Source organism: Melozone crissalis, unplaced genomic scaffold (genome assembly GCF_028551555.1).
Source record: "Melozone crissalis strain CALT ecotype California unplaced genomic scaffold, PUWL_Pcris_2 ptg000006l_1, whole genome shotgun sequence".
NCBI lineage: Eukaryota > Metazoa > Chordata > Aves > Passeriformes > Passerellidae > Melozone > Melozone crissalis.
Genome location: NW_026535784.1, coordinates 34,544,341 through 34,565,153, shown reverse-complemented (window position 1 = coordinate 34,565,153; position 20,813 = coordinate 34,544,341). Strand labels below are relative to the sequence as shown.

The 20,813-nt window shown below is 34.9% G+C and overlaps 1 protein-coding gene across 3 annotated transcripts in view; it reads right to left on the bottom strand.

Annotated features, from left to right (window-relative positions):
• Positions 1 to 904: 904 nt before the first annotated feature.
• FSTL5 (follistatin like 5) overlaps positions 905 to 20,813 on the bottom strand; it is a 271,451-nt gene continuing 251,542 nt past the window's right edge. For all 3 annotated transcript variants that reach the window (XM_054295663.1, XM_054295662.1, XM_054295664.1), the window contains one exon: positions 905 to 3,313. In XM_054295663.1, coding sequence (XP_054151638.1) covers positions 2,611 to 3,313 — 703 coding nt within the window. In that variant the 3' untranslated portion in view covers positions 905 to 2,610. The remainder of the gene's footprint in view (positions 3,314 to 20,813) is intronic.

Below are 20,813 nucleotides of genomic sequence, written 5' to 3'. Positions count from 1 at the left end.
GTCTCTCCAAACCTGCTCCCATGCTTGACTGTCATCACAGCTCTTCCTTATATCCAGCCTGAAATTCTTGATTTAATTTATGCTGCTATCTTGCACAGCTGTGAAGAATTGAACCCTGCTGCCATGCACAGCTGTGAAGAATCTAACCCTGTCTCTGCTATAACCTCTCATGGGTACTGGCAGGCTGGCAGGCCTCCCTGGAGATGTTGCCTCTCTGGGTTGAAAAAGCCTCCTTACATCAGCTTTGCTCATAGAGCTGCTAGCAAGAAATGGAAACAGGTTCCAGCTCTTCCCCTCATTCAGATTAAAGCTTTCAGTCAGGCCACCTGAATTTGAGAAAGTTGAACTTCAACTATGAGAGCTATGAAAGCAACCATGGTGATCTAATATTTGCTTGACTTCATTGAAAAAAAAAACCACTGAGAAGTTGTGGTCATTGTTTACACAGAGTCTGGACAATATTGTCAAAAAAGAAGTAGAATTATTGAAGGCAAATAACAATCACGTCACTGAACCTGCTGGCCATGTCTCACTTGATGCAGACCAGGATGGAGTTGGATTTCTGGGTTGCAAATGCACACTGCTAAGTCATATTGGGCTTTTCATCCAAAAACACTCCCAAGTTTTTCTCCCGAAGGCTTGCCTCAACCCATTACCCACTCAGCCTGTACTTGTGCTTTAGATGTGCTAATAATGAGACTGTGGTAGAAGATGAGCTTTCCTTTGTAGCAGCCAAAGGAAACTTCTCCCTTTTCTAAAAAATTTTCTTTCCACACTACATATTATTTTGCATATATATAAATACATCCATTTTCATACATCTATTTAAAATAATAGGTGCTTTGAATAGTCAGTTTTACTTGCCAGCTCACTGGCTGATTGGATGATTCACCAAAGTCAGGACTGTTTAAAATTTATGGGGTTTATTCTCCTTTTTTCAAGCATTTTCTACATACAGAACATTCACGTGGTATAAATTACAGAACAAAAACTGCATGAGACAGACTACTGCAATTGAGTAACAGACAGTTTACATGATTATTGTTTGTTCACAATGGAGAGGAGTTCTTAAAAAGGAAAATAGATTCAGTAGCTAGAAATGTAAGCAAATTTTTATCTCAGTTAAAGCTACTTACCAGGAGGTTCGCTCAAGCTAAAGAGAGATCTACTGTACCACACAGGGCAGAATGCTCAATGCACACAAGATTACAATGCTAGAAAAGTCCAGATTTCAAAGCAATTTTACACAATCTAAACTGCAGTAAAACTTTGTTTAAAAAAAGATATTTTTTTTCTGATTGCCTTCAGTAAATGGAGGTCATTTTAAGAGCTTATAAGCATTCTTTAGCAAAAACATAATAAAAATAAAAATACTCTTAAACTTCTAAGTCATTGCTCTGAGTCTGGATAGATGTTCACTGCTGGCTTTCTATTGACTTGTTATTCTACTTCTGGGAATCTTATTTTTCCCATTTGCATGTTTAACCAGTGTTATTAGAATACTAAGTAAACAAACTATAAAAAATACAAAGTTTTTGTTTGTTTTTTTGTTTTTGTATTTTTTTTGCACTAATCCAGTTGGATGCAAGAACTAGAAAATCTGTTGAGCTAACCAAATGGTTTAACAAATAGGAATCAATGGTACAATGAATAAGCAAAAATTTCATCTACTGGTTGAAGACTTCAGTTCTTTGAATTCTCATTTTCTTAAAATGCATTTTCTTTATATTTAATTAACAGTTTCCTCAATGATATAAGTGAAGCTTTGTGATGCCAGGTTTTAAGAATGTGGTATATTCTGAAAGGATGTGCAATATTTCTTTTCAATAGGCTTGAAACTCCTTGCTGACGACACCCTGTGATAGCTGAAAACCTAGCATCTATATTTTCTAAAAAAAGGTAAAGCTTCTGCAAGCAGCTTTCTCAGCTAAGACACCATAAAAATAAACTCCAAAATGCAGTGATCAGAAAACACTGCAAATACAATTTTTCTTTTTTTTTTTTCCTGTCCATGTATGTTGCAACTTGTCACCTGGAATTTGATAGCAGAACTTTCTTTCCAATGACAAGCCACAGTGGGAATAAATTTTATAATTTCTATGTTGGTCTTTCATGTGAGACTTTCGCTTCAAGGCACAAAATGATTTAAGAGTGGACTGGACAAGACATAACATTTCAGCTTAAGGAGTCAAAGGCTGTTGTACAACAGCTCTTGTTCTGTGTCTGAAGCAAAAACACCCCAAAATTTGAATAATATTTAAGTCTTCCATTTACAAATGCAAAGTATCATATTAAATTTCCTGAAGTTTTTTGATATTTTTTCTCTTTTTTTACACTAATTTATTATACTTATCATCAATTTCAATATTTAGTTATTTCAAACAACATAATCTCAGCTGATAATTAATAAGGAGTGCCATTAACAAATAGCCATCATTTTTTTAGTCACTTTATGAGGAAGCTGATTCAAATTGTGTACATGTCAAAGAAATGACAGGTATAGAAGGGCCGAATAACTTAAAATTAAAATTATGTAAATTTGAAGAATGGTGTAATTTAAGTGCAATGTACTGTAAAACTATCAACTCAGTAAATATCTAACACAGATTCTTACGCTTCTCCAACCCAAACTACTGTGTTGCCTCTCTCAACTTCGGTGATTTCACAATTTAATTTATTGAGCCGTCCATCCAGGATAAACAGAGATTCCTTGGAAGGGGTCATGAGATACTGACCAAAAAGGCCACTGTCTTTTATGAGACGGTTCTTACTGTTCCAAGGCCATTCACCTGCCTTCATGGGTTCCTTCAGACTCTTCACCATCTTCACCTTGCCAGAAGAGAGCTCCATGAAGAGAACATCAGTTTGTGTGCTGGAGCTGCAGTAGACATTGTATTGATGAGCTTCAGTGAAGGATGGCTGAAAAGCTACATCAGATATGTGCAAATTGGTGTGAATGTCAAACGCATCCTGTATTTCCCCTCTCACTGTTATGGACTGGATCCTGAGGAGGCCTTTAGCATCGTCAATGCTGAGCAGGTAGTGTCCATCTGGAGAGACGTGCGGCGTGCCCGTCACGTCGCCGTTGTATCCCATCACGGAATCAGTAACGCTGTCCACGATGAGCTGCGGCAGCACAGCCCCGGTGGTGTCGGGCTTGCAGCAGATAAAAAGATATCCTCCAAGATGTGTGTAAGCCAGTGACTCGGGAATGCAGTTATAATCCTTTAAACTAACTGTCTTGATGTATGACATCGTTTCTAGATCAATTTTCTGGAGCATGGGCTCGTCCTTATGAAGAATATATCCAAACCTGAAAGGAGAAGCACAAAACCAAACTCAGAGCTGCTGTGTGCATAATATATGAGTGGGGAAAGACGCCACGAGCAAAGGAGATAATATGTGCAGCAGCGTATTGCTATACATCTCAGCTTCAGATGTTTCAGATATTAAGCAGTTTATAATATTTTATTTTTAGTGTTGTAATTTAGAATGCATAAAAAAATGCCTAAAACCCATTTATTTGATTAATGGGAAAGTTCTTTTTTCCTACTGACACAAGGGAAAAAGTAAACCATTACTTTCTATATCTATTCATGTCTAACTTTTACAAAAGCCAGGAAGGACAAAGAGATTAAATATCAATAGATACCACATCCTACATATTTGAATTCAGTTCATAGAGCTCTTCGACTCACTTTGGAACACCAGCTTAACCCAGCGCTCATTGTTATTCAGATCATTATCTGAATCTTCCTTATTTTAATTCAATAGAAATGAATATCATAAAAGGATTTAGGTTTATGCCTCCTAATTACACAAACACCGTATTTCTTACAATTTCAATGATCCTTTATGCTCTTCCATACATCAAGAAACTTTCACTGAACATGAATAATATGGTTGCATTTTAAAATCCTAGAGCTGATTGATTGTAACCTTTTAATATAAACTATATCACTATTCTTTAATGGTAAAGTGTATCTTCTGACTGCACAATCAACTGACTATATATATATATGCAAAAAAGATACTTCTAAATATTATGGAGTCATCTGAAAGTATATTAGCTTCACTTATCTAAGTAGCTTACACAGCACTTTCCCCAAACAGCTGTTTTCTTTTGGCACATTTCTTGGCACTTTCCTCTGAATCTTTGATCCTAAAAATGAGGCTGCATGATGATAAATCTAATCTAAAAATACCTTTCACATCCTTTCGATATAAAGCCATATGACAGCCAGAATGTTCCAACAATTGAGTTGACAATAACACAAAATTTTCACACTATACTTGTAATCCCAGTGTACTTACTAATCAGTGAACTGCCAAAGAAACAGGCAAAAAACATTTCAGGACATTGTTCAGGCAGTTCCTCAGCATAAGGTAGGGTGAATTACATTTGCACTTTCTACTGAACTGATGTAAGAAGACTTTTAATTTTAGCTCCACCTTCCAAAATCCTTGCATACTGCTTCAGTATCAAAAAAGCACAGAACTAAAGAACTATTTCAATTGTTACGGACCTTAGGATTTCATGTAGTGCAAATCCTGCCCAAAAGGCTCAGTGTGAATCACACTGTCCGCAATTACAATTTGATTTGATTATAAGATCAATTTTGTCTTCAATTATGAATTCAATCATCTTGGTTAGGAAAGTGTGAGTCAGCTTTTTTGGAAGTTACGTCTGGATCATTTACTCAAGATACTGTTATTTTTCTGGTCATGATGTCTGCTGTTCTGTCATAGAAAAAGATTAGGATCATCAGGCAGAATTTGATTTTTAGATTTTTTTGGCCACATAATATCTGTTTCTTAATCATTTTGGGTACCCATTAACTCACAGATTCCTGGTTTCATTACTAATAAGTATTTTTCAGCTATAAGAAAGAGAGCTATGCTGTACTATGTACAAAATCATCCTGTAATAGAAAAGGTTAAATAGGTAACAACACTGGCATTTCACATCTCTGTGTTTAATAACCAGTGTCAGACACATGAGCAGTGCTTACAAAAGGACAATGGAATTGGCTTATTGATTGTGTTTTTACATAACAATGTAGAGCAACAATCAGTGAACTATCCAGGAACATCAGTATTCACCAGAAGATAAAGGGAAAATACCTAATTTTAAGGTCAATGTGATGACATTATGACTGAAATAACTTAATTTTAAGTTCTTACAATATTATTTAATCTATTTTCATAAGAGAACACAGTGCAGAGAGTTTTTGCTTTAACTACTTTTGATATCAATTTCAGTTGCAAACACAGAGTACATTTTTTTTTGAGACTGGCAAGCTGACCTTGAGTTTAAAAACATTATTTTTCTCTTTCAGCATACCAATATATAGTCATGGGAAAAATCAGAAAATCCTTTTTAAAAGTGAAAGAAAAGGCTCTCACTGAGTTGTTTTTAGCTTACATAGGTACTAAGCCACAGACATATATCCAAGTGAAATTTTCCAATATACATGAACATTGACCAAATCCTTACTGTGATGTTGAAAATACAGCAGTCATCATCTACATGACTAAATCTATAAAGGCTTTTTAATATTTGGCCTGTTGTTTTCAGAAACTGTATTAAAAATAGTAATAAATTCTCTTCTTTCAAAAAAAAAATCAGTCATTCAACATTTTAATACATTTGATACATTTCATTCTATATATGTGTCCATTATATTTCATGGTACCCTTATTTAATTCAGGAAAAAGACTTAAAATTTGACAGTACTTTTTAAGTTGCACTTTAGTTTCTATCCTGCATGAGAGAAAACACAAATAATCTTTTTTAAAAAAAGGTTATCCTTTTTTAAAAACCCAAATGAATTTTTAACCATTTTCCACCACAAAACAAATTTAAAAATCTAAATAGATATATTTTAAACTGGTCAAAACCAAAACAAATTTAAAAATCTAAATAGATATATTTTAAAACAACTTTTTTTTGCATTTATCATATATCAAGCAAGAAGAAGAAATTTTTGTGCTGCTTGACAATTTGGTTTTTTCTAAAGGTTATTCGAAGTCATAAAAACTTCCTTCTTCTAAAGTAAAATACAAATGCAAGACAAGATTATAATCAATTATTCAAATCAGCAAGCCTTACTTGCTGATTTAAATTGTGATTAAAATGAAGTATTTAAAAAAATTTGATTCAAAGAAATCTGCCTTGCTTATGATTATTTGATTAAGCAGTGTTAATGATCAATTTATGCGATAGTTTTTTGCACCCAAATGTTATTGATTTCAAGAGGAATATGTAAGTTACTAATTTTTGTTTCTCAGATATTATTCCCAGAATGTATGTTTTTGAACCACAGGTACACTTAACCCATGTTTACTTTGGTTACATGTCACCCTGTTTTTTAAGTTTTTCTATGCCTTCTGATGTTTACATTCTTGTAACAAACTTTCTCACACACTTTATGTAAATAACTTATTGTTTTGCATTCTTTTATGAAGGAAGAGAAATTTGATAGACTATTAGTTTGTCCAGTGTCATTGGAGGGGTGGCACCGTCACCCTCCAATCCACTGTCACTTTTGGAAATCTATACATGTTAGAGTCAGAAATAAAACTTCCCTCTTTTTTTACCTTAGAGAGCTGCGTGTCCGGGTAGTTTAATTTTGTGTCCTATAGCGACAGGTTACATAAACTCTTTGATTACCAAATGTGAATGTGTTGTCTAAGGTTAAAAAAAAATGGTCTTGTCTACCTTCCCTAGGGGTAGCATCAACTGCACATGTGGAAAGACTCACATTTGGCATCTAGCCCTGCCCACAGAGGACACTGCCCCTGGGCTGCACTCCAGCTTCCCATTGCCTGCTGCTACCTTCTCTCACACAAACCCCCTAAACTCAAAAGGTTTCCATAAGCATCCCCCAATGCATGTTATCAGGATAAATTTAACTACTGTGGAATAATTAAGATCCTTTAAAGGTTTTTTTGTTGACTAACCTGGTTAGTGTGAATTGAATATCTTAGGAGCCACAGAAGAATGTTGATGTAAACCTGCCCACTAGCACAGACAGATTTAATAAAAATTATGCTTGTCCACAGCAAGGGTCTCCAGATCTCCAGACTTAGTCAACAAACACATTTTAAAACAAACCAGCTGATATTATAAGGGTACTAGGTTCTTTTATAGCTTTATCTATCTCCTAGTAATATTCAGTTTACAGTTCAAAAAGCCACAAGTAAAAAGTTTACAGTTCTGTGGACAGACTGTTCCTGGGATGTAAACAGTGGCTTCAGCTTTGGTAATTGAGTTTAACTGAAAATTATAGAAACTGGCTTCAACATTTTACCCACTTTATCTGATGTTTTATTTTTATTGCACTTGAGAAATTTATTGTCCCTTGCTTTGGAGCTATTAAGGAACTTGATTTTATATGCTACAGCAGCTAACCATATGTATTCTGATAATCAGTTATACCTGAATGCCTGTTTACAATGTATCTTGCTTATAAAGTGTGCAAAGAGCAGTTTAATGCATTTTTTTCAGTGATTATTTATTTTCAACTCACAATTATTTACAGCTATCCGTGCTATTCATTGCATTCTATTTACTTCTGTATTGGAAACAAAGGTTTGGTAGATAGGCTCTCTTTCCTTCCTTAGAGAACTGTCTTCTCTAGCCCGGATAAAATATAACTCCATTTTCTTGTAACATTAACATGCAAAAGACTTTTTGCTTTATAATGTTTTCTAGTTCAAACTCTAAAAAGTCACTGCTTTGGACACAGATGTAAAATTAGCCCAGAGTGTAATGTTTCTGGAGCTGCATACACTGAGAGATCAGTTATGTGAGCAGAATAATGTACAGAACATACATAGCAGTTTATGGTTACTGACTTCAAAGCACTGTACAGATAATACACAGGGTAAAGAAAGCTGAATGACTGGCCTAAGGCTATATAATTATCCATTGGCATACTCCAGGTGAAAATACAGGTTATCTAAGGCCCAGCATGGTTTCTAACCTATCCTGCTACAGGTTACTATTGCAACTGAGGTATTAGAGAGACAGATGTGAGAAGAAAACATATAAAAATATATAATTTTGAATAAGAGTATACAAAGTCACTCAATCAAAATAATGTTTTTGATTACTAAAAATAGACAGAACTTTGGACCTGGCTGGGAGAGAAGTTGGTAAAATTTCATGAAGGATCTACCCTTCCCAAAACCAGGAGTATAGCTGCCAAAAGCAATTTATTAGAACTAACAGGATTTTATCAATCCTACTGTTAAAACAATTCTTTCTTGGCTGCCATACTGCCTGCAACATTTCAGTGCTCCAATTAAAATTCAGGAAAGCTGGACAGGGATGCAAATACCCTAACAGACCAACAATACAGATAAAAAGATGGAGGGGATTGGAATAATTTAAAGCTGCCAGTCTTCTTGGGTGTAAAAGGATTTTGCAAGCTGTGTGTTTCATATGTTTGTCTGCCTGTCTCAGGGAGAGCTGTGTGGCTGGAGTTTTGAGAAGCTGAACAAATCGAGAGAGGTCTGTTCCTGTGCCTGTGAGGTTTGTGAGGCTGATTCTCAGTCTCTGAGAATTGCCAGGCAGAGGCGTAAGGATGGAAAAAGTAATGAAGGTCTGGAGGCAAGGTACAGAAGGGAAAACGGGAAGTGAAGAAAACTGATAAGAAAAGCTAAGAATTTCATGTCTGGTACGGTTTAAAAAAATACAAACCCAACAGAAAGAAAAAAAGGAGAAAAAATATACTTTTGTTACCTAAGACGACAAAGTACTTTACAAGCCACTGGCAAATGAGGAAGGTGATAAACTGATTTTTTTATATGGACATATATCTGTCAGGTTAGACAATTTGTTCCTAATAATTTTGAAAGAGTTGACTAGCTCTTAGCATTTTAATAAATCTCAGAATAACAGGAAAATTTGGAAAGTCTGAAAAAAAAAGACTGCTGAAATATTCATAAGACGAAGTCAGGTATCCCAGCTAAGCTGAACAGCTTGATGCATATCCAAGGGAAATAATAAAATAGATGATATGAGAATGAGTTACAGAAAATCACGAATATAACACAGTCAACATGGGTTTATGAAAAAATTAACTTTGTCAGACAAACCTAATTCAATTTTTTTATTAGAAAACTTTCTGAAGGTAACTGAATATAAGGAGGGCATAGCTTTCTTGGAATAAAAACTCATACCTGAAAGAAAAATAATTTATCTGTAATAAAATGTAGTTGTCAATACAGAATCATCATTCTACAGGAAACTTCTTGGTACAAAAGCTGATACTTCATAAAATTTTCACAGATGATTTGGATGTAAATGTCTATGAATGTCCATGACACTAAGGTTGTAGGTAATGACAGTAAAATCATTATAGTCAGTTGCTCATTCAAGCAAAATGTGTTCAAAGATGGCCAAGTGTAAAGTTAAGCAGCTTCATGTGGGAATGAGGAATGTATGACATGAACACAGAACAGTATCATAAAAAGTAGCAGCTATAAAAGGATTTAATGATCAAAGCAGACATGCAAATCAATATGAAATCAGAGTCTAATGAGTCAAAATAAAACCAAGGCCATAAGCCTCTGTAAAGTCCTTAAGGTTATACCAAAAAAGAGGTGAGTAAGAATAATACAACATACTCACTTCAACACACCTGTATTCTACACTGGGGAGACTAAACTAAGAATGCTTTATAGGTTTTTTTTCCTCATTTCTGCCCTTCTAAAAAGGAATAAAAAAAATTAGGGGCAAGGAAAAACTTGAAAATTATTTGAGGAATAGAGACAATGGTTTTATGCAAGAGTCTGAGTCCAATATAAAAATGGTTTCATACTGAAAACAAAAACTTTTAAATTAGGAATAGGTAATTTTTCCTAACAGTGGGAACAATATACCATTGCAACCAACTACAATAGACATGATGAATTTTTGGTGGTGGGACTCTCTAGGTGAAGATTATACTACCATCTACTTGGATAAATAGATGTAGCTTCAAAAATATCAGATTCATTATCTGAATTGCTGAATGACTATTTGAAATGTTTAAAACCTAAAGTACATGCAGAAGACAGAGAAAATGTTCTCATGGCCTCTTCTAGCTGATAGACATATGAAACACCATTTTTTTTTGGCTTTGTTCATATAATCAAAATTGCATAGGTACAGTAGATTTTAATCTTGTACTACTCATTCATTTGATGGTGAGATATTAACCATCAAAAAATCATAGAAACATCAAGGTTGGAAAAGACCTTTAAGATCACACAGACCAAGCACTCCCCCAGCACTACCACTGTAACCTCTAAACCACTAAAACACGTCACCATATCATCCAGACATGACTTGAACACCTCCAGGGATGGTGATCCCACCACCTCCCAGGGTAGCTTATTCCAGTGCCTGAAAAGGAGCAACCAAGTGCTTGAAATCTCATGAAATGACTGTGATTGGACAAAATCCCTTAGCTCACAGACACACACACAAGTAAAATGCAGAGGAATCTGCCCTTCTGCAGACCTATGGCTGTGATGCCACTTTTTCATCCACTGTATAGAAAACAGCTGTTTTTTAAAACTTGTTTTACACTGTTTCTGACCTTAAGTAATTGTGAAATTCACATGAGTTACTAATATTATTACAATTACAATCTTTCATACACATGTATATTTTCAAAATGAGCATCGTCCTTGACAACACATTGATCTCCAAATTCAGAAGGTTTATGAATTGCTTGTAATATTACAACTATCAAAGCTTTATAGTGGGGTGAAAGACGTTCTAAGGCCGAATGGTCATTCTTTTGAGGTTTATTGATCTAACTGTACAAGATCATGGTGGATAGGCTGAGGAAATGCTGTTAGACCACGGAGACCTGCTTCAGAACAGTTACCTGTTTACACACAGCAAAGATCAGTTGCAAACAAATTTCAGTCATCTCTCCATAGCCTAATTGCTGCCTTCTAAGCAACAGATGAATCTCTCCCCTTCTCTATGGCGTTATGAACCATCTCAGCATAGCAGTGTCAGATTATTAACTCTGCTTCCATTCCTAGATTGGATCTCATCTTTCTGATGAAGGAGACAAGAACAACTATTTAAAAAAAAAATAGTACTTACCAAATTTGTAAGAAAAAATATTGCAAGTCAATAAGATGATAGTTTTGGATTGCACAGGTAAATAGATTGGGGGATGCAAAAAAGCTGCATGTAATAAAACAGGGTAAGGAAATGTCATCCTCCAGTGGTGTCTAGAGCACCAGCAAAACAGGGACATTTCACAAAATTTATATTAGTGAGACTTTTGTATGAGGTCTCTGCAAACCAAATCTGTAAGTGCATGTGCTGAGTTTTTACTATCCCAAGATTTCTCTTTCCATTCTGAGTAAAGGAAAGCTATCAAATCTGAGTAAAGAAGTCTGCACTACTGCTCCATGTTCTATAGAGGTGGAACCCAATCCTCAAAGTAACCATAACATTGTAACTTCCCAAAGCACTTGGCTACCTAAAAGGATTAAAAATATACAGCCACTTATAATCATGTCATTAAATTGTGTCTGCCACCTCTGCTCATTTAGCCTAGTTTTATGATTAGGCTGTTGGGAAACAGCAAATGATAGTTGAGAACACCTTCACTTTTCCAAAATGTTTTACATATAGTTGATGAAATATTCAATTCAAAATTTCCTCTCATATAGCTTAGTCTGTAGAAGCCTCCCACTGCTCATTAATCCCTGATTAATATTTATGACAATTTCAACTCTTATGTCTCTTCTATCCAGTGAAATGATGCACAATATCATCATATAAAGGTGTTTCTCACAGTGCATACTGGAATCGTGTAACTTAAACCTGCCAGGTATGAGAGTAAATCTTTAGATTTCTAATAATTTATTGTACAGTTAATACAAGTGGGAGCTGCAGCCTGTGGGCATATCAGTCCAATTGGAGTAAATGCTACAACTGTGAAATCTGTGACTGTTTCCTTCTTCCCTTACTCCATATGAATAAACAACAATGATTTTAATCCCAGATTTCCAAGATTTTTGACCATATGTTGCGACAAAAGTTTAAAGGAATTAGAGCTAATTATATCTAGCAACTCTATAGCAGTTTCTTGTAAGAGTAGAATACTGGATTTGGCTGAGATGGAGTTAATTTTTACTAATTTTTATTATGCCAACCTGCATGCTGTTTTTTAAATTTATGAACAAAAGTGTTGACAACTCACCAATGTTTTAGTTATTGTTCAGCACAGCTGGCACAGCACCAAGGCCTTCCCTGATTTTTACTGTGCCTTTCCCATGGGTAGTCTGCAGGTTTGGATAAGGTTGGGAGGTGACACAGCAGGCTACCCCAGGGATATTCCGTAACATGTAATATTGTGTTCAACAACTAAACTTCTTCCAAAGTAGCTGCTGCTCCTGCTAAGTGGGAGCCCAGGTGCAGGCTGGGGACAGCTCTCCACAGGGAGTCATTCATTGTCCATAATGAGTTTCACAGAACCCAGAGAAAGGGAAACTGAGGTACTTCAAATATACTTTTCCAAACCAACTTCAAAGAGATGGGAAGAGTATCCTAAAATGTGCTAATTGCAAAATGTAATTAAAAAAAAAAAAAAAAGCAGATCATATGGATGCTTGCCTTATTGCCTTATTTTTAAAAATGAAAAACCATGCTCACATATTTAAAGCTACATAATTACAGTGACAAAGTTAATAACACTATAGATTATCAATTCCGTGTTCATCTCACAAAATAAATAAAGTCAAGACCATATTTTTAAAGTATTTTAAAGCATTTAAAAGGTATTTTAAATATGGGATTATTGCTCCAGGTTTTATGAACCTATAAGCCTGTTTGTAACACACACAGAAAAAAGAGAACAGTAAACCCAGGAACTCTATCATTCTTTTCCCAAAGTAATTATCATAATTGTCACTATCTTATATTTCCTGAAAAACAACCTGAAGACTCTCATTGCCAAGCTGCCAAAGTAATCCCTACAGCAAATCAGATGATTGCTCTACCAAAATTAGTCCTCTCTCTTGCTCTCATCAGATTATCAAATGTCTCAGAGTGAGGGAAATCTTTTATCAAATCTTTCTTTAGAATAATGTGCTCACAAGAATTTGCTCATCACTGAGAAGTAACTTATGACATGAGGCACCAACACTAAATTCATATATAAAAAGGTGTTAATTTTAGAAATCTTACTAGGTATTATTATGACACATAAATATTGCCAGTTTTTTACAAATATTTCCGCATCCTCTCTCTTTTCATACCTAATTTCCAATTTTTACTTGCAAAATTCCCATCACCTTAAATTCCATTGTTCCTAACAAGTATAAAAGGTAAAAAACCAGATTTTCCTAACATGCTATGCAGCTTTCACTTATGAGAAAATGTGAAAGTGCAGATTATCATTTCACAGGATTTATATAGCTGGCTCCCTTTCACTGCTCAAAGTAAATTATTCAATCGCTATCCTTTAAGGTGTGGGGTTTTCAAACAAGAAAAACAAGCCTTTGTTAATGTAGAAAAATGGTTTAATATGGTTTAGAACAAGTAATGATGGTTTTACATAAAATTTCTCTTAACGTCTTTATCAAGTCTAATCAACCTAAGTAGCATTGACTCTGGCAAAGCTCAAGAAGAGTAGTTTGCTTTTCAGGAATGAACAAAACATCTTTTTCCTCTCAAATATCTCACTGTTCTTATATATCTGTTATGTCAATGTTCCTTATAGCTATACCAAAAATGCTTTGAATGTCATTAAACAATTTAAAATGTGTGCAGCTTCCTGCTCTGGATTTTGCGGGTTTGTTCTATAACAAGACAGCAGATTTCAATAAATGAATTAGAAAATGTATTGCAGAAGTGTACATTGTGTTGCACATTCTACATTGGTAGAATGTGCTATGTCTTGGTAGTGGTAAACAAACCTGCAAAACAGAAATGTGGCTGAAGTCTTTAGTGACTCACCCAGTTCTGTGGGAGGTTTCCTGGTTACAGAATGTCACATTTATGTGCATAATTCTCCATCTTCATCACTGTAGTACCTAAGTAAGTTTTTTTCCTATTTTCTATTACTGAGAAAAGGCTCAATAAGAAACTTATTCCAAGATCACGACTTGTTGTCTGAACTTCAGCACCACCACATTTTGATATCTCTCTGCATATCTGAGAAGAGTTGACTTAGTTTACAAACCAAAATACATAGCCATTGCGCAAGGAGGTTGTTTACTGTCAAGCCTTTTCTGAATTCATTTGATACAGTCACAGGGCAAACACTCATCCTGTGAGTTGGTGTATTTCACATTGGCAAGGATTCTGCTGCCACTTTGTTATGACTGTTAATAGGTGTGTAGCAAAAGCATCCTTAAGCATCTGTGGATTCCTCTTTGGATCCTTCTTCTGTCATCCAAATCCTATGGGACAGAGGGAGGAATAACGGGGAAAACCCCACACCAGTGCTGAAATTGCATGAAATATCACTCTCTCATACCTGTGGTATACTTACTGCAGAGTTTTAATGGAGGTATGTATTATTTGATATAAAAAGAGCATGTTACAAAACATAAACATGCATATGAGTATATATATATCTATATCTATATATATCTATAGTAATATATATATGCAGGTACAATATCAGCTTGCAGTTGAAGTAAAGGAAGAAAATCTCATACTAAGGTACCCCTCCTTTCACTGTTTTTTCTTCTAAGATAAGAATGGAAAAGTAAAAATAATTTTTGCCTCACATATTCTGGGCCTCTGTCCTAAGGTTTCAAATAATTTCACTGCTACTCTCTGCACAATCCTGTATCTTCCAAATTCTCCTATAAAGACCCCACTGATGCTGATTGACATCAAGTAGTAGAATCCTTGAAAGCAAAGACTTTTCCTCTGAAGGGATAAGCATGCTCTCTCTTTTTAGGATTAAACATAAATGCTTTCATTTTCAGTTGATGAACTGGAGAGTTGAATGTGTACATATCAGTATCATATATCATTTAGGACAGGAGCGCTAGATCTCAAGCCACACAGAGTTGAGTTCTGGGTGGTTCTGATTAGGATTTCAAGTAATACACTTGGAGATTTAAAAAGAAAGTGCTGTTTAGATTAAGCCTATGTGCAAAATCAGTGGTCTGCCACAATGACCAGTTTAATTTTAAGTTCTGTATTTTTTATAATCTGTTCGTTTCATCAGTTTATTAAAAATTGATATGAGCCAGAAAATAAAAAAAAGTCTTAACTGTATCTCTTACAGAGTACATAAACATATCAATTTGTTTATATTTATACCCTTATTGCTTTGAAATAAACAAGAAAAAACCAATTTCTTCAGTTCTAATCAAGCACAGCTGCTCCATTCCTCTTCCATCATATCAATCATCAATAAGGAGGATCAAGAATTGCCATTACAAATGTACAGCCTCACCACAACTCCTTAGTGCAAAAATAATTATCCACAGGTAGCATTCCTCTTCTGAGGACACCTACATTTTTATGCACAACTATGTATGTCTAAATATGAGCTGAAAATCTAAGCTGCTATTTTTTGCCAGCGGAAATCTAAACCACGCAGTCAACAAAGTCCAAAGAAATTTTTTAAAATAACCAGTACCAGAGGCCCGTAGGGGAGTGAGAAAAACTGTTTATACACTGTGTATATAGACCAAATCTCCAGTAACCATTGCAGGAGACAGACATCTTACACCCACAGATATACTGCATTTTCACATCTAAATCTAGGTGCCTACAATCTGGACCTCACACTCACCATAAGCATCCTCTCAGCATGCAAACATATATCCAAATATAGCCTCATAAAACTTTGCACATATTTGGGCAATTGGAGCTTAAATGACTGGCATTACATCACAATGTGACTAAGAGCTAGAATTACACATGAAATGTGATTGTCTGTTTCTCCAAGCCCTTATAACAAGTTCGGATATCATACAGCAGTAGGGGCTATTAAAGGTTGCCTTTGAGGTCAGAAATTCAAACAACTGATTCGAGGAATAGCTAGCACTGCTGAAAGTGCCTGCATAGAGAAAAGAATGTTACTTAAATCTCCATGCAAAACAGCCCTAGAAACAGATGTCTCTCCCAGAATCTTCAGGAATCTCTGAAGATGATTTTCACCTCTCTCGAAGCACAGCTTTAACAGAAAACCATCACTTTTCTTTCCACAAAATGTATAATTTGCCAGCCATAACTATCAACTTCAGTACTCTTTCAAGGCTAGAGAGTCATCTAACATACAAAGAGAACCTCTTCAGTCTGCCTTTCATTTTTGTCTTAGGGTTTTGTGGAGATCTAAGAACTGTGTGCAAATCTTATGTAAGAATTTTCCAAGAGCGACTTTGTTTATCACAATATCTCAGTGTACTGTTTTCATGACACTACTGAAGCACTTGGAATACTCTGAGAGCACTAACACCACTGCAAAGTATTGAGATGGAATCCACTTCAGACAATGGATTCACAAAAGATAACTAACATTTTTCAAGAAAATTAAATATAACAGAATGTGGCTAGTAACCATGCTATGTGTACTGACTTTAAAGTTTCAGGAAATTTCCTGGTTTACAAAGAATTATTTTTAGAGTGTTTCTGTGGACAGGAAATAAAAAAGCTGTGCAAGGGAACAGTACCATGCTACCCAATTTTTCCCATCCTAAAGAATGGGTAACACAGGAAGAAATTAAAGCCCACTGAGGCACAGCTACTTGCATTAACTATAGCAGAGTTAGGTCCAAACTGTCTCACCAATATTTATTGTCTTTATGATACTGTGAAATGCATACTGGTTTATTGTGCAAAACACCCAAAAGCAAAGGTCACAAGAGAAAAATAAAGCATGAAGAAGAAACCCAATGTAGGACTTAAAGAAGGTCTGTACTAGAAAAGTGCCAAAGTCATGGGATTTCTGACACTGCTTCTTTACATTTGCAAGGTGTCATTATTTTTTTTTCCCCTCTTCCTTCAGGTAGAGCAACTTACTTTGCCTCTTCCATGCACACACAGCCAAGCAAGATGCAAGTGTGGGGCTGCCAGCAGTTGGCAAATTAACAACCTGAGCTCCTCTATGCTATTTTCTTCTTTTAGACAAGCCATATATATTGCTTACCACTCCAGCTGCAGTCAGTATAAAAGAGGAAATATCTATATGCATTTTTTAAGAAGATGAAATAGAAAAAACCTTTGGGACTTTTTTTCCTAAAAATGAGGATAAATTCAATTTTTCATTTATTTGAAAGAATATATTAACATAAAACTTTAAGAAATGTAAGAATGTTAAGAATTCTTCCCTCCAGGCAGATGGACAAACTAGAAGATGAGGAGGAGGAGAAGGATAATATAAAATCTGATGTCCTCTATCCTTTCTGGTTTTGGTCTACCCCAAGAGATTACCCTTATGAAGACCATATACTTTTTTTAAATCTGAAATCAACCACTTCAGGAAAATTATGTTCTCAAAACAGAAAGCAAATATAACAGAAGAGAATTAAATAAGCTACAGTCAAAATTATCCATACAAGAAGCAAAGAGAAGTATTTTTGTACAAAAGAGAAATCTTCTAACCCAAATAATTTTGTTCAAGGAAAAAAAAAACCCAAACTATTATGTACTTATCCTGACTGAATAAAAATTTTGTTTAAAGCCTCCCAATATTCTGTGCTTAGAACTGGGGAAAAAAAAAATAAAACCCACAGAACATAAGCCTGTGGGGCCACTCTTATGGAAAATGATCAATTTTAGAGTAAAACAAGATCATCACTGTAATTTCTGTTGTATAAAGAACAGAATTTGTTTGCAGGTCTAGTTTTCTGAAAATATTGACTCTTATTATACTTCTGCTTGGGAAGAAGTTCTGGGTTTTGAAAACTTCAGGTTTCAAAACACAAACATGAATGTTTGTGTTCTTATAGAATTACACATTTAAAATCTCATCTGTACTTCTCCAACTAGAAGAAAAAAATATCTATTTAATAACAGGCAACCTCTGAAATTTACAGTGTATATGGGATGAAAGAGGAAAACTAATACATAGCCAGATATAACCTGCTTTCATTAAAATCATTATTATTATTATGTACATTAAGCAATACCTTTTTATGATAAAAATAGATGGCAGCAGAGATCTAATCAATCAAAAATCACAAGTTTGCTTAATAATACTGATAAAAATAAATATAGGTTTTCATAGATTTATTTGGAAAGGAACTTAATATTCAATTGTAAGTAGTATTAAATGAAAATTTTTAGATCTATGGGAGCAGACACTCTTAGTAATGAAATAATTCCTGATTAGATCCTCAAGTGTATTGAAATATAATAGAAAAGGACATTGCAAGGGCTTGGGGCAAAAGGTAAAAAAACCCCCAAAATAACCCGCTGTCCCACACAAAGGGGACAACAAGTGCTGAATATCACCTGAGAGATCTCAAAGTGATCCTTATAGCAAGCATTCCGAGATTGCAGAGATTGATATTCATAGATCTGTTCTGAAGATTTTATTATTTTTCGATACTGCTTTTTATACACTTCACAGAAGTGAATATGGTGTCTCTATTTCCATTCTTAGTGAGGGAGCTCAGTGTAGAGAGGATTAAATTAAATGTCAAAGACTCCACAGTCAATGATGGTCAAACATACTAAAATGATTATTTTTTTCTCTCTTTTTTACTCTCTCAGCCCATACTGACCATTATTTTGAAAACTAAGGACATCAAGGACTTCAAGACAGCCATGCAAGACAGATGGGAAGAAATATTTCATAAGGGCTTGAAGGAATCCTGACAAGTGTTATGTTCTTGGAATAAAGAGATCTCACATTAAGCTTTGTGCTCTGAGATTGAATACAAAAAAAATCCATTACTAGACAATATGTAACAGAGATAGAAGATAATATTATAAAATGGATAATTTTATGCATTAGTAAGCTTTCATCTTCTGAGTTTATCCTACATCATATTTAATAAAATGGGCTCTGGATTAAAAAATGAACACAACAAATTTAATGCTGCTGAGCTGAAGTAAATGACATTGTAAGTGTCATCAACAAAATCCTCCCTCTTACTGTGATACTTTTTACTAGGGTGGAAAAACCAAAAGTGATACAATCTTTTAAGCATTTATTTGGACAAAGTCTATGCAAGTTGTCTTCTGTAAGTCTGCTGGAGAAATCAAGTAAGTGCTTGCAAGCACTTCTTGTGGGAAGAGATGATTTCTTTTAACACACTGCACAAAGCCCAGGACTTCTGACCCTTAGTGCACATTTGCACAGCTCAGGGATAAACTCTGAATTTGTGTGATGCAGGTGTCTATGAATTGTTTGAGGTCTCCCTGGGGGAGCCCTTGCAAGATGTGTATTGCAATGAGTTTTTAAATTATTGCAAATTCTTGTCCAATGATGACAAGAAATAGTCCAAGAAATTTTAGGACAAAGGGAAGTAACTTACTTTCTACATTTTTAGTATCCAGGAATATATGAAACTGTTCAAGTTATATCATAAAGGAACCCACACAGCAAAAATCTATTTTTAGTATTGGCAGCAAATGCATTTTTCTGTCTCATACTTTCTGGGGAAAGAGAGCTAGAAATTTAATAAAAAAACCCCAATCATTTTTAAAGCAATAAAAGTCAAAGAAAAGGTTAGCTATACAGACACAGCAAACAAAAGACATTCTAAAGATGCTCCTAAATATCAGTATAAGGTAGGATAGGATTAAGATAATCTGGCACTTCAGAAAATGTGGTAACACCAAGGTGGGCAGATGCCATATGGACTGGTCAAATTTATAGATGTCAAAAGAAATAGTCAGCATCAGTACAGAAGGAATAATGAGGTAGAGAAAAGGACTACAAAGGTGGTAAATAACATACAGCAAAACAGTTTCAATAGATCTTTTTCTTCATTTTAAACGTGAAGTTCACATACTGTTAAAGCTGGGGATATGTGAATATTCTCAAGAACAAATACTGAACTTTACAACAAATCCTTTCTCTCCTTTTAGTTTCTAGTAGGGACCCAAATTAAGAAAATATTACATGCAACAACGACAAAAAACCCCAAAAGAACACCAAACAGAAACAAAACAAACAAAAGAAAAACCACCAACAAAAAGCCCATAATTTTTGTTTTAAAAAACATGATAAAATACTATTTTTTTTGCGCATAGAAGCATCAGAGATAACATTTGATTTAAAAATGTAAGATTATCATGGCAAAAATGATCAGGCACATCAGGGCAGATTTCTGTGTTCTAATTTGTAGATTGTACGGGAGGTGGGAGCTGGTCAGAGTGGCTCTGTTAAGATGGAAGTTGGGTGTTTTATTCACTATAAGATGTTACATGCTGACAGCAGAGGACCCATGGAAGGAGCACAAAAATAATCTATTTGTGTAGATTTGGAAGTTTCCTTACAGTCTGATTCATATGATTTAAATCCATTTTAAATGGCCTTGTAACATAACAAGTAGGACAGCTTAAACACAATTCGCAAAAATCTATTCTAAATGCTAAAAAATAGAACTGAACAAATGAAAATTTCCAATCACACTTTTACTATGTCATTGTCACAGATCTAGACTACAGCACAATTCTTGCTGCTATCAAGGAAACTAGCTCCATCCAAGCCAGACCCAGCAAAATTTTAGAAAATAATTGTGTTCTGGTTGTTTCTTAACAAACATAAAAAAAAAAAAGAAAAAAGAAAAAAAAACCCCAAACAAACAAACAAAAAAAGCCCAGCTTGATTGCATCACTTTAAGATTACCTCCAAGCTAATAAATGAGTC